The following is a 15268-nucleotide window of genomic DNA, read 5'->3' on the forward strand; positions in this document are numbered from 1 at the left end:
GTCAGCAGGGTGAATTTAGTTTGTGGGCAGTGTTTCCATCATGTGTCCGTCATTCTGTATCAGACGGATGCCGCCTCAACTTGTGTCGCCTCAAAGTTGACGTTAGCTCAATATGGCGCTTGCTTTCTTTGCGTTTTTCCACAATCTCCCATCTCTTGTCACTATATCACAGCTCGTCTCGCTCTCTGTCTACGCCCATTAACACATAGCTCACATGAAAACACACTTTGCTGCCATCGATATCACTCCCACTTCTCTATTTGTACTTTGTATACACATAAAATACATATGTGAAATTAGCAAAGTCATTTTCTAGATGCTCTATTGATGGACTCTCTTTGGAACGTCCTGTAATGAAATAATCCAGTTACAATCAGTATTTGGAAGCCTTAAACTATGGCGTATCCATATGTGTTGGTGTTGATGGTCTAAGGAAAGTGAATAAAAGGATAAGAATGATTACGGACTGGAACAGACAACATATGGATGATTTGCAGTACAGCTGCGTGGGAGTACAGCACATGAAATTGCTCAACAAATTAACCACCGTGCGTTCCTCTAGTGTAGCTCTGGTTCGGTATGTAGCCGGTAGACAGGGAAGTTTCCGGTGCACCATCTCAGGGAGCGATCGCAGGTGTTTGCTGAGGAAATCAATGAATAAATGAATGTCTCCACCTCATTTCCATCTCCAGCTGGTGCTGCCTCCTCCAGTTGTTCTCTGAGGAGCAGCTCCACTCTCAGTTCTTTTACCCACCAAGTGAGTCTTACACTACGACCTTAACAAGAAACCTGTAACCCCAAAAACAATCAGACTTTGTTGTTATTGAAATGCAGTAAAGATGCGTGTAGTTACCATGTATGTACTTAGTAAGGGTGTACCAGGAAGTATAATATGACGAAACAGTGGCTCCCAAAGCTGTGCAGCCACATATTCAGCAGCATGTGGTGGTTTTTCATTAAAGGTATACTTGTTTTAACCACTGAATTGATTTTGAACCAAACTGTTGTGACTATAGTTAAGGAATGTACCATAGTTTGCAGAAAAAATGGACTTCCTCCCATTGGTCAAACCACTTCAAGGAGCGGCATTATATTAACTACCTAAAATGACAGAAACCATCTTTGAAAAAATTGTATTTGATGCATACTTTAGTGTTTTAGTTTGGCCCTAGTCCCATCCACGAACATGGAGAGGGGTGGAGCTTATGACCTGTACCGCTGCCAGCCACCAGGGGGCGCTCTACATGCTTTGGTTTCACTTTTGAGGAGCTGTCATGGCGTTCAATTTTCTAACAGTCTATAAAGAGACTGGCGACGGGAACTGCAACGTTAAAGAAATTTAGAGCGTTGCAGCTTCAACTTTGAAGGGACGACCAATGGGAGCGCCTGATACAGATGATTAAGAAATGATGCAAACACAGAGCTCCCTAAACGTTTAACACAACGTCCACAACTTTGGTTGTTGCCACATAATTCTCCACACTCTGGAGCGCAAGGAAAACGGCAGGAAGAGCGAGGTCCCTCCATGCACAAGCCATATTTTTATATTCTGCTTGTTTGGAATCTTTGAGTGGGGAACTATACAAGAGGGTTACCAAGGTAACCAGAGCCTGAAAGGTCCAAGGTCAGCGACACACTGTCAGTTAAAAAGTGATGGGCAACGAGTGAAATACCTTTATATGTGGACGTAGTACACTTTCTCTGATGTGATTTATTTTTGGAGACATTCTACCGTATAAACCAAAAAATTGGACGAACCAGACCCAAACTTTGTGGCAATCCATCCAGTAGTTTGTTAAATCGTTGACACGCAATAGTTCAGTGTGAGCCGGCGTGGTGGAGCAACTGGCTGACGTTTCCATTCACAACAACTGAGGATTTATTTCAACTTGACGGACTAAAAATAATGTTGTAAAGCCGACTTTTAAAAGACAGAGGCCTCGCTTGAGGGAAACAAAAACCTCTTTGAACCTATTTATCTCCGCAGACACCAGATGAATCCCAGCAGTGAGACGAGAAGGCCTGACATTGTGCTTCAGACTTGAACCCGATGTATTTGATCACAGCGGAGGTCTGAGGCCTCTAAGTGGTACACCAGAAGAGTATAAAAAGCCTTGATGGTCTATTGATTGGAGATGAATGGTCTGTTAACAGGGACCTGGAGGATGAATGTCTCCCTACTGGCTACTGTTATTCCTCATTCTCCCATCCACACTTCTTATCTTTCCTCCCTCTTGCCTCCCACTCTCCTCTTGTCCTGTTAATCTTTCTTTGCTTTTCCATATCTTTTCCTCTCTACTCCCTTTCAACCACCCCCCCATCTTCTTTTAGCTGAATTGTCTGCGTCCATCTTCTGCTCCGTCCACGTTTAATTTTCCCCGCTAAGAAGTAATTTAGTCCGCTCTGTCCTCCTGCCAAATGTTAACAGCAGCCTTCATGTTTGAACATTTCCTTTTTTCTGTTGACAGTTATCAGCGACGCCACTGCAGTTGTGCTGAAAAGGACTTGAAAGGAATTAATGTGCCACGGTAGTCATTTTAGCCCAGAGAGTGAGATTTAACTTTTCCACTGGAGGCTGGACTTTTTTTCTGTTTGTAAGATTAAGTCAAAATAGTCAAGCCACACTCAAGTCTTGAAACACACCATGTGGATTTCTTTATAGGGCGCGTTTTAACCAATACACTGGAAAGAATCTCTATTGGATAGGCCGACAACCAATCAGAGCCATGTAGCTGCAGACAAATTCAACTCGTTGCTTCACTCTTCTGTCCATCAACGCATCAAGCCAAACCCAATGATCCCAATGGTGTTGACTTCAGAACCTTTTTCTGATTCGTCATGAGATCGAGTTTTGAACGTTTTCTGAAATCCTGTTTGGTTTTCCTTGCTTTCACTGTTTTAATTTCAAAGTTTCTAACCTTCATGTCTTGCTTCGGTTTCTCCTTGTGTACATCGATCAGCCACAACATTAAAACCACTGACAGGAGAAGTGAATAACATTGAGCATCTTGTGACAATTCCATGTTCTGCTGGGAAACGTTTTGGACCTGGCATTCATTGGTGTGGATGTTACTTAGACATGTAGCACCCACCTAGACCAGACCAGGCACCCCCACCTCATAGCAATGACACAAGCAAACACTCAAGAACAGTTTAGGAACAACTCAAAAAAACAAACAAAAAAACAAACATGAAGAACAGCACAAGGTGTTGACCTGGCCTCCAAATTCACTAGATCCCAAACTGATCAAGTATCTGTGGGATGATCCACAGAGGCCCCTCCCCTCAAAGGCCCCCCATTAACAACATCCTGTTACCCGACACCACAGGACACCCTCAGAAGGCCCATGTCCATTCCCTGATGACTCACAACTGTTTTGGAGGCACAAGGGAGACCTACACAATATTAGGAAGGTGGTCATAATGTTATGACTGATGGGTGCTTGTTATAGCCCTGCCTTTATTCCAGTCCTTTGTCAACACTTCTTGTCCAGTTGTTCTTGCCTGTTTTCCCTGATTCCATGTAGCTTGGTTTTCGTTTTCTGTTTCCCTTTTGTATTTGTTTCACTTTTTGTTGAACTTGTGTTTTTTGTGTTTTTGGATTTAACCTGCTAACCTCCACAGAGGCTTTTGTTTCCTATTTTTGTAAGTCTTCATTAAATTGTCTTTGGGTTGCTCTTCCCGTCTCTCTGGACTGTCTGTCGTCCACTTGGGTCCTCAGTTTCCTTGCTACACTTGTGACACAGAAGATGTTTGCCGAAGCATAATCAGTTCCCAACGGAGCGAACCCAGTTCAGCTGTCCCTGGCAACAATTTTGTGTGGTGGGGGGAAGCTGGGAAACATTGAACCCCCCAAATACACACATGTGATGCTGATCTTCGCATAAACTAGGGTTAGCTGGCATGGCAAAATAAAAATATTGTGATTTTCTTTGGCAGTGTCATTTTTACTTTCTTTACGTGGCCCTTTTTGCAGAGTCTCTTTTTGGAGAATCTCTCCTCCAGTCTGCTGCTGATGCCGGTGCCGCATCGAGCCCATTAGCTTCCTGTTGGACTTTCTGTCCGACTGACATGTTATCAGGCGGCTGAAATTACCCTCCAGACTTTGTATTCTCATGCAAATGTCCAGCGCTCATGCTGGGCCTGGCACTCGAATCAGTCTGTCTGTTACATGTCTTTCCAGTTGACTTTCTACTCCTTTCAGCTGCCCGTCTCTCTGTCCTGCTCCCTGGCTGCTTTTCTAATAGTCTGTCTCTCAGTGTTTTTCTCTCTGGCGTTTTCATCCCTTTCTCTTTCATTCAGCCTCTCTGTCTGTAGCTGTCTGATAAAATATCAGTCCACTATTGATGAAACATCTGCTGACTTGTCTTCACCCCATACTATTACAGAATTAACCTCACCAAACACCACATTAACACTCAGCCAATTCTGAAAGGGTGTTGTTGTCTACCTGTTCTGCCGCTGTGGATGCGCATCGATTTTACTTTGCCATGCATAAAGGTGTTTTGCTTAAAAAGGTGTTGCTTGTATCCTCAGGACAGTAGCCAGCCATGTTTTGTATTAATCATAGCCTGTATATAAATATGGACAACATGTCGCCACTTCCTTGCATTGGCCAAAGTGACGCTATTTTACCGGGGATAAGGGCGGTGCCATCTTACAAGTTTGGAGCCAGAGTCTCAGTACGGTCCGAGAGTAGAACTACACGATAACCCAACCAGACTCAATCACCTTTTCGTTTAATTAACACTACACTCTGCTCTACCTCCAACAGTTGCAAGGAAATGTTGGATTATACACTGTACTTGTTTTTTTTTTTGTTTTTTTTTTACAACTTCCAAGGTCACACGGTGCCACTTTATGGAGCAGTTGGCATGGCAACTGGTATGTCACATCCTGTGTCTATAGCGTCAAATAACTAATTAAAACTTATCCAAATAAGTGACGCTTGAACATTCATCAACATTATATTAACTACCTAAAATGACTGAAACCATCCTTGAAATGAAATTTTTTGACGTGTATTTTGGTGTTTTAGTTTGGCCCAAGTCCCATCCACTAACATGGAGGGGGCGGAGCTTATGACCTATACTGCAGCCAGTCACCAGGGGGAGCTCTACTTGCTTTTGGCTTCACTTTTGAGGAGCTGTTCTGCCTCCATATTTATATACAGTCTATGGTATTACTCTGTGAACCAATATATGAATTTATGGATTTCCACCTGTATTTAGTTTTGTGATAGAGTTAAAGATATATTACAGTTATGTTGCTGATGTACTGTACAGTTCAGTAGTGGAAGGTAATGCAAGACAGGAGTTATTTATAAAGGACTAAGACTTTAGATTGGTGGGAAATTGAAAAGGCAGCACTTGTCTCTCCCGCATTCCCGTCATTTAAGATCTTGTTAAGCGGCTCCAGTGGAGCCAACGGGTCAAACCGTGTTAACGTGTCGATGTGTGAAGGTGTCAGTGTGTTCAGGGCGTTCCTGCAAATGAGAGCTGGACTGTCGGCGGCCCCATTCACATGGACGACATTTCTGCTGCCTGATTAAAATCAATCTGATCGTGGATGGCAAATTAAATGTCGCTAAATAATGTTTTGACAGGACTGGACTCACTCGCCGAAGTTCTCAAAGTTGCTGCCGACGTCGTTTTCAGCTTCGTTCATCTCTTCAAACATTTTTCGTTTAAACAGCTGGTTGTTTTTACTACCTTCATGCTTCTGTCCATCCTAGAAATTCATCAAGATAAAAAGTATTCACAGCTTTTTAAACTCTTCTGAACAAATTTGACTAAACACAGCTCATCAGATATGATTAAACACTGTATAGGTGGTCTGATTCGTTAGGCTGCGCTGATCATTTCATTCCGTTTGGCCTCAAAATGTGGCATTTCTGACCTCCATTAACCTTTATTTTATTCTTGGATCTGGTACCTTGACAGACACTGGAGGAGAAATAAAGCAGAGAGAGATCACGCTGATTTAAACTGACAGCCGTGACACAGAGTGTTCAGACCATCCACCATCAGTTCACCTCCATTATATTAGCCACAGCTCCCCCTGACAGGGCAGACACACTAAATCTTTGTAACGCCTCTTAGTCTCCGAGTTGTTTTCCCTTAATCTCTTTCTTCTTTCCTCCACAGTCTAATCGTCACGAGTAAAGGTCAGAGTCGCTGCTCTTTTTCTTTTCTGCTGTCACTGGACACGTCTGTTAGTCGAGCGCATATTAGCTTTGGCCTTTCGCTCTTTAAAGATCAGCCTCGACCCGCCACCAGACCAGCACTGATTAGTTTTCACCGCACACTGTTCACTGTCATTTTTTTGTTTGGTAAAAGAAAGTAATATCAGTCGTTTCTCTTTTATGCTTACACAACACACTGACAGGAGAAGTAAAAAACATTCTGACAATTCAGTGTTCTGCTGGGAAACTTTTGGACCTGGCATTCATTGGTTGTTGTTGTTACTTAGACATGTAGCACCCACCTAGACCATCCCATAGGACCCAAAGCCCCCCCACTAACAACATTCTGTTGCTAGACACCACAGGACACCCTCTGAAGGCCCATGTCCATTCTCCGATGAGTCACAACTGTTTTGGGGTCTCTGTGAGTCTTAATTCAACACATATGAAGATTCTGGACAGGTTTCATACAGTAGTGAATTCATGAAACTTTTCAGAAAGTGCAACTCAAGGCTATAACACGCCAAGCCAACGGTCGTCCAACTTTCCAGCTGATGCAGCGTATTTAACCAGCCGTGGAATGAGTTGATCAAGATGTGAAGATCAGTTTGGATATGCTGTTCTGTTAATAGTAATCCACACATTTAGATTATGAGGTAAATCTTTCAGTAGGTTGTGTTATTGCACTTCTTTGCGATTTGTAAATGACACAATCAGTTAAATGACTAAATTTAACATTTTACCAGTTATTGGCTGAGGATACTTCAGCAGAAATTCCTAGGATGAAATTATTATTTTTTTTTATTCTGGTAACCCTGCCCCTTCCTGTTTGAGTATCTTTATACACGGAGCAGGTCACTGCAAGCTGTGATTGGCTGGAGTTCAATCTACAGTCTGGCAGCAGGTATTTAAAGACACAGGACCGTCTAATCTTACAAAGTGACCGTCTGGAAAGAAAACTGTAGAGTAATCCTTTGTGGATTTCAGAGGAAATAAGCTTCACACAGAAATAGCAGAGGAAGTTTTCCTCCTTCATACAGTATATTTTGTTTATTGGGAAAATCACTTTGAAACAATAGTATGTCGTCTTAAGTCTTGTAGCTTGATTGCAAAGCAGCAGGTTGACAGGAGATTGGCTCTGAGCAGTTGAAGGAAAAAATGGAGATGGCTTTGAGTATGTTTGTGTTTTCTGTGGCTTCCTGATACAGAAAACACAAACGCATGTTTGCATGTTTGCGTGTTTGTGTGTTTGTGTGTTTGCATGTTTGTGTGTGTGCTCAGTGGGACTCTGGGTCGGCAACCTCCTCCTTCACAATCCGTCCATCTGGTGTTTGTCGCTTTGGCTTGACAACACATTTTCCAGGACACACACACACACTTACTCACACAGACTTCACATAGACCTACATTCATTTAATCATAACACTTACCAACACTACCAGCTACCTCCCTAACCTTAAGCTTACCCAAATGGTTCATACCACATGTGACAAAAGCTACAACTTGGCCGGCGATGCCAGCGACATCATCGGCAAGTCGCAGTTATCTAGTGTTGGGGTGTTTGAACCGGCATTGTCTGTATATCCAACATAGGAACTGGTGAAGCAAATGCATATGAGTGATTGATGCGTCGCCACATCAGAGGAGCGACAAAATAAATCATATTTCAAATTCAAATTCATATTTTATGACACACGTCTCGTCCAACATAACAAGTGTCAGACATCCCGTCAGCCGAGGATGCTCAGTACCTTGACCAGAGGATTGTGAAGGTAGTACAGATGGGTTGTTTTAAATGTTAGTCTGTCCACACTATGGCATTTGACACTTGTTTGACGTACAGTACAATGATGGATTGACGGGCGGCTAGTCTTAAATCTCCCCAGACATGCTGCTGCAAAATTATAGCAAGCTAAGTAGTTAGCCTTAGAACTTACATTGACTAAAGAAGAGGTATAAAAATGAGTTGGAGTGCTGGACTGACTCCATGCAGTGCAAGCGACGATGAATGTATTGGATTGTATTGTGCCATAAGGGTTTGTGCAGATATGCAATGTGTCCTAAGACGATGATTTTGCCTTGGTCGTTGTAAAAGTAGCCGTCATTGGCTTCCGTTGAAAAGGTGTCGTAGTTTGTTGCTCTGTCACTGCTAGCGTGAATACACCTTAACCCTACGATTAACCAGTGACTCACAGATCCGTGGTTTTCCAACTGACTGGTCTTGAGTCTAATGTGTGTCCCCAAGTGACATAAGCAAGTGCACAAACTTGTGTTTCTATTTTTGTGAGGACCTTAAGTTGACATAATGCATGCTGTAGCCCTAACTCTCGCTAAAAAACAATTCTTGACAAGTTTTAAGTCTCAAAAACCAGTCAAAACGCCCCTGCAACAACCAGATGTCCTCACAACAGAATCCATCCATGAAATATTTGTCCCCAGAACTTGACAAAAACAAGACCACACAAAGTTTAAGACACTTAACTAAAGGTTTAAGTGTCTTTATTGTGCAGCAGCTCAGTAAGTGTCTATATGACAGTGTTATTAAACCTTTTCCTTAGAGCCCCTTGTTGACGCTAATGTGAACCACAAATGGCTGCCACCCTAGTGAAATCGTGACCTTTTTATGACTGCTTTTCTTTCAGGTGATCAATAATTCAGCAGAATACTCTCATCGATCTCTTTTTTTTTTTAATGTTTTCTGGAAAAAAAAGAAACCCTCCTGACCTGTTGACCCAGAGCACAGCCAGTCAATAGATAACAACACAGCTCCTTTATCGATGACATTTAGTATGAGAAAGGAAGCAAAGTGTAAGGGTTCAACCAATCAATGCTTGGCACTGCATTGCTTATTGATTTGTAAATTATGCCCGCCTTGTTTTATTTTTAATGAAGCAATTTCACATGAAATATATTAACCACAGCAGCAGCAAGTGATAAGATTTAGTCTGTCTTGTATAGTTGTAGTGATGCTTTTGTAATTATTTGAATATATTGAGGCAATTTTGACACCATTTATACTTTATCACTATCTACACTACATTGACTTGTTGTGATTAAGTCATGATACAGATATAAAAGACCAATTGTTATAACACATTTAGGACTGTTTTCTCAGGTATCTATGTCATGGTATATCTCAAACAAAGTTAAAAACAAGGTGGACTTGCTGGGACCACAACTCATTCGAGTGTCTTCATCTTTTCTAAATGACTGGTGGGGGGCTTTGGGTTTTTATTAGAAACATCTGTGGGTCGTGACCATCTGAAACATGACAAGAGACAGTTTAAAGCTTGGTTCATATTCTTGCAACTGGTCAACGTGGAGTCTACACTGTAGGTGCGTTGGAGCGTTTGTTTTAGTATGACAGATTTGGAGCTATTAAATGTAGATCAACACTTACTTTGACTGATACTACTGCACCACAGAACATAAAGAAGAGATCTGCGTAGATGGTGTGTTGGATACTGTGAAAAGGATAGTTTGTTTGTTCTTGTCCGGCCACGTGAACAGGAAGATGCATTTCCGACTGATCACAGCAGTTGTGGTCCATGTCTGGGGAGGTGCACATCAGGTTATGGCGTAGAAGTGACAAGCGACTATAAGCCAATGCTCACTTGCAGTCAGACATGGGTGGTATCTTCTTTTTCAGTATTAGTGGTACTCTAAGAACCCATTAATGGCCAGAAACTACAGACTCAAGGTGTGAATGGGGGTGAAACCTTCTGTTTTCCAGTTATTGATGGCTTCCTGTACCATCTTCTCTGGCTAATTGGCAGTTTTCTTCAGAAGAGTGTCCCTTGTCCTTCAGATTTAGGTGCGATGAGTGGTGAAACGTCCTCAGGAAAATTTTTAGGTTTGTTGGATGCCTGATTCCATCGCTCGTCACGGCGCTTTTTATTTAATTTTGTTCTATTATTTCTCAGGAAAGTTCTGAAAGTATGGTTGATATCTCACTATTGCTTCTAATGGATTTAAAGATGTTTGCTGTAGTTCAATCAATTTTCATCATCCTGGTTTCATAACAGAAAATATGGGATTTAAGTTCAGAATGAAAGGTCATGCAATGCAATTTAGTTTTTTGTTTTTTTTTTAGTTCCTACCAGAACTTATTTCATCTCATCCCATCCCATCTAAATGGAAATCTAATAAATCACTTACATATGCTGTGTTTGTTTTGTTTTTTTGTTTTTTTTGTTCCTCTCCAGGAGCCGGAGGTTGGTCCCCTCTCGTCTCAGACAGGTATCAGTGGTTGGAGGTGGACTTGGGCGAACGGACCAAGATCACAGCGGTCGCTACGCAGGGTCGCTACGGCAGCTCTGATTGGCTGACGTCCTACCTGCTGATGTTCAGCGACACGGGACACAACTGGAAGCAGCTCAGACAGGAGGACAGCATAGGGGTGAGTTCACAGTGACAAAACCATCCGAGCACTGACCCTCAATATCCTCAGCGCATCTTGGGTGTGGAGCTAAAGCCGGTCACTTGTGATCGGATCATTCAGGGGCACCGGGTCTGAACAGGGCCAATTCATATATATACAGCTAGCCTTTTCCTCTTAGTGCTTGTATTGACTCTCAGGGATCACTCTATCCTATACAGATAAACTCAGTCATCATGAGTTCTGTCTTTCCGCTGATGATGTATGAGCCAGTGTTGGAGCGCTGCTGACTCTGCAGACCTGCTGACAAAACATTTAGCGGCAAATCACAAGCAGAGAGGCAGTCTTTTTTTGTTTGCTACTCTATTATTTTTCTCTATCTCTGCCTTTTTCATCTTTCAAGAGGAGCAAACAGGAACCGGGGAAAAAGAGAAGGACTAAATGCGAAGCGTTATAAACGGTAGCGGCACGGCTTGAATTTCCTGTGTCGCCCTGATGCCTGGAGCAGAGCAGGTGGCTGACGTAAAGACAGCTGGTACTTTTTCATACGTCTCATTTGCTAGTCTCGGTACAGTTAACCACACGTTGTGGGACGTGCCACAACATATGGCTTGTGAGGCAGCTGTGCTTAGGCATTGTTTACGTGTTCTTAAGCTTTGTGTTTGTGCAACTACGCATTAACTACGTAACTATGCTATATCTGTTCTATTCTGATGTGCTAGAACAAAGGAGATCAGTAGGGAATTACTAGCTTATAGCCTTTCCAGTCTTGTGCTCATTGCTCATTTGCGAAACCTCGTCCATATAATCGGCTGTGTAAGAATTGTCTACCACCATGCTAACATCCTAGCTTATGAAGCTGCTTAGACTCGGGACTCTCATACTTTGTCTTGTATGACAGATCAAATTCAATAAGGAACTATTCGAGTGAAGGTTCTGGCTACAAATATTTGGCTTTATGAATGTGAAATATTACTAATAAAACAATGAGACTGACCATTTAAAGGGGAATTACCATTTTTTACAACCTGGACCTTATTTCTGGCATAAAATGCGATCTTTTATTCACCCACATAACTTTGGTGTCATTTGGAGTCATTCAGGAGATATTTAGATCTGCGTATATCCATATAGTGGGAGTGAATGGGGCACCGAAACGCAGCCTCTAAATAACACATTATCTGCCGCGAAACTCGGTCATTTCACCAATATTTTGTTATGATACGCTAGTGCTATTCCCCGTTGAGTCTGGAGTTACCTGTTATCATCATCCGGGGTCTCCAAAGTTATATGGGTGAGTAAACAATCGTATTTTATGCCAGAAATAAGGTCCAGGTTGTAAAAAACGGCAATTCCCCTTTAACCCCTAAGCCCCAAAAAGCCCGCTTACACTTTTTTTTGTTTTTTGCTTATTTCAACTATAAAAAGGTCAGAAAATTCCTATGAGTAAGTGCTTTTGCCCATTTTTCCAGAATACCTGAAACTTTCTACATCTGGCAGTTATTTGCAATTTGCTTCACGGTATAAGAGCGCAATAACCTTGTGGGAGTGGTGCAAGTGTAATGACCATAATGACACCACATTGACTGGAAAGCGCAACGTCTCAGCTTTCCGAAGCCGTCAGAATATTTCCGGATAGCGCAAACCGTGGCATAATTACAGCAATCGAAAGTGCACGGCTTCGAAGAGGTAAAGCAGGTGAAGACATTTTCCTCCTCTGTAACTATTACCTGTGACGTTTCACCCAGACTGTTAAACTTTCTTGCTCTGTTTTAGAGAAGGTGCATTTCCCACGAGCAAGCATACATTGCGGTAAAAATGAATTTTTTCCAACTTTGTGTGAGATGCTAGATTTTGAAGGAACAAGCCACACTCTGTACCAGTTAATATCAGTGAAGTGAGTAAAAACGTACCCCGAGGGGTTATTTTCTTTCGATTTAGAAAACATTTCCTTATGTGTTTGAGGTTTTGCCCCGTCTCTGTGGGGCCGATTAGTGAATTGAGTCGAAGGGACCCCAGACGGAGTGAGGCATCACCTCCCACCTCCTCGTCGATACAACACCTCCCCTCAGTGTTTTCTCATTGCACAAGTGTTGGACTTGTCTTTGTTCTAGTTGTGGTTCCAGTTCAGTGTACAGTCGCTGGAATGCTAAGAGGGTTTTGTGTAGAAAGCAAAGACTGTGATGAATCCTGTCGACGCAGCGACGTTAAAATATGATTCTCACCTGCAACGCCAAATCAAATCACCCACTTTGAGCGTAGACATTTATCCAGAGTTGAAGTCACGTTTGTTGCCGTGCCGCTGAGCTTTTGATTAGAAGTCAAGTGCGGGCAATTTCCTCATGTGGAGGGAATCCAGCTAATCTCAGCACCGAGGGTTCGTCTGTGAAAGAGAGCAGAGAGCGGCTCGTCACAGCTTAAAAACATGTTGATCTGACGCTCTACATAAAATCCCGGCCACATTTCAAAGTGCTTCTGAGTTTGTGTGAATGAGTCAGCCGGGCTTAGAGAGGCTGTCGGAGAAAGTTGACGGCAGAGCTGCTGGATCAATCCCAGCGCATTTCCTACTGGGCTTCTGCTCTCAGCACATTGGGCAGAAAGACCAGGGGAGGAAATATGCCGTTTCCTTCCTTTTCTCCGAGGATGTCTTTTTCTTCTCTCTCTATTTCCTCAGAAGCCTGTAGGAAATACTGCAGTCCATCTTTCCTTTATTGTCTTTTTCCTCTTCATCTGTTTGTTTTCTCTCGCCTGGAGGGCCGAAGACGAAGAAGCGAGTTGTGCTCTTTTCACTTTTCCCCATTCCTCCAATTATTTCTAATTTTATCTCTTGCTTTCTCTTTTTTTGCAGCTTGTGATTTTCTTTCCTCTATATTGTGTCCCTGTGACATATTCCATTGACAATCCTCTCTGTGTTGCCATCCTTCTTTTCTTGAGTCAGATTTCCTACTGGCTGCTTCTGAGCTTTGAGGAGACGATACACTCTCACAACTGGACTTTCAGAATATACTGTATAATACAATACAATACATTGGCTGTGTATTTGAAAAGCTGAGTGGACCCATGTTTATGTTGACTAATGTGATGACACAGACATCTACTGACAGCTTAAAGACCACAGTACCTCTTTGTGCTTAAATTTTGATCTGGAAGACTGGTGTTTGTAATATGTCTTCAAACAACATGCATTTCTTTGAACACCCGGCACATTTGATGTTTTTTATGCATGAAAGTAAACGGAATACCTTTGGACTGTTGGGCAAACAAAACCAGAGGTTGTCTTGGTTTTAGGTGCCTTTTTGCACAATTTATCATCTAAAAATTGCTGCTCAGAGATTAATCAGCAGAATTATCGAAACCAGCCACAAGTGTAGGAACTGAAAAGATAAGTTAAACATTTTTAGAGGCATGGGGATTTCCTGGAAGCCAGCCCGAACCTTTCCCTCCAATTATTGTACGGGGAAAGTTGGTGTGGAGTCCCTTCTTTGGGAGCCGATTATGCTCCAGCAAAGATCTGCCGGGCCAATCAAATCATTTGGGTGGGGCTTTATGCAGTAAGAAGAGTAACAGCGATGTAGTCATACACGTTGTCTAAGCAACTTGGAGATGAATTTGTTCACAAAAAACTGCTCTGATTGGTTGTAGGGCTATCCAGTTGCCTATTGCCAATCCACAGACGTTTCACCAATCGTCCAAGTGGCTTCTTCAGTTTGAAATGACTGGCGTGGAGCTTAGGTTTTATTTGGACCATTTGTTGGAGATGTAACAACACGTGGACTTAAGAAGTTGGGTGTAATCCCTACGTCCTGCTTAGTTACGTCCAGCTGCCTTGTGATTTAATATGGATTCATATCCACTGCAAGGCATTGTACCCCAGAGACAGTTGCTGCATGGCTGTCACGTAGCTAGGGTTCCTTTCATTACCCTAACTTATACTTGAGCCAAGAAATAGATTAAAAATGACTGTTGAGCTGAAGAAATGAAAACAGGAAAAATGATTGAACTCTTCAGTGAATATGTGAACTGTCATCATCCCTATGATGTTAGTGTCAGTCTCAGTCACACACCACCTGAAGTTTGATGAAATGACATCTCCATATACTGCATCTGTCCAGAAGATTGATGAGGTCTCTCTTTACTCTTTCAAAGTCTGTACATTAGACATGCCTTGAAAACTGGTCAAGGCTTTTCACTTTACACCTACCCCCAACTAGGCCGTAAAATCTAGCCTTGGACGTGGTAACACTATGTATTAGCTCTACATAGGTCTTAAAACAGATTTTACTACTCTTATAACCAGCTGTACATCCATGTGATGCAACCGGCCACTGAAACTCACATGACTAGGTTCAGCTAACCACCGAATAATTGGAGGATGTTGCCCAGATTAACCTGGGTGGTATCTTCTTTCTCACAATTAGTGTTTGTAAGAGATGCTGCGACTGCATTGTCAGTGGTAAGTGATCATTTCTGCCTCAGGCCAACTCCCTTGTTAAGAGAGGGGTTTTTCCAATTTGACGTTGTTGTCCTCAAAAGAGTGTCCCTTGTCCTTGAGGCGTGAGTGGACTGCTGAGTCCTGATCCGAAGAGCTTGCTGTCCTGTGTTAAACCATGCATGTGTGAAGTGGTGCTTTTGTACAAACTACATTTCTCTGGTTGATTTGTCCTTGGGCTAAACAAGTATCTGCCTCCAGAAGGTTACTGTCAGTT

General features: G+C 42.5%; 1 protein-coding gene across 1 annotated transcript in view; it reads left to right on the forward strand.

Moving 5' to 3' along the window:
- The window catches only part of LOC311489472 (contactin-associated protein-like 4), a gene marked incomplete at its 5' end in the record, with an annotated part of 111575 nt that overhangs the window by 29927 nt on the left and 66380 nt on the right, over positions 1-15268 (forward strand). Inside the window, one exon of the mRNA XM_084546563.1 lies at positions 10390-10583. Coding sequence (XP_084402689.1) covers positions 10390-10583 — 194 coding nt within the window. The remainder of the gene's footprint in view (positions 1-10389; positions 10584-15268) is intronic.

This window comes from Chelon labrosus, assembly GCF_963514085.1.
Source record: "Chelon labrosus genome assembly, chromosome: 6".
Taxonomy (NCBI): Eukaryota; Metazoa; Chordata; class Actinopteri; order Mugiliformes; family Mugilidae; genus Chelon; species Chelon labrosus.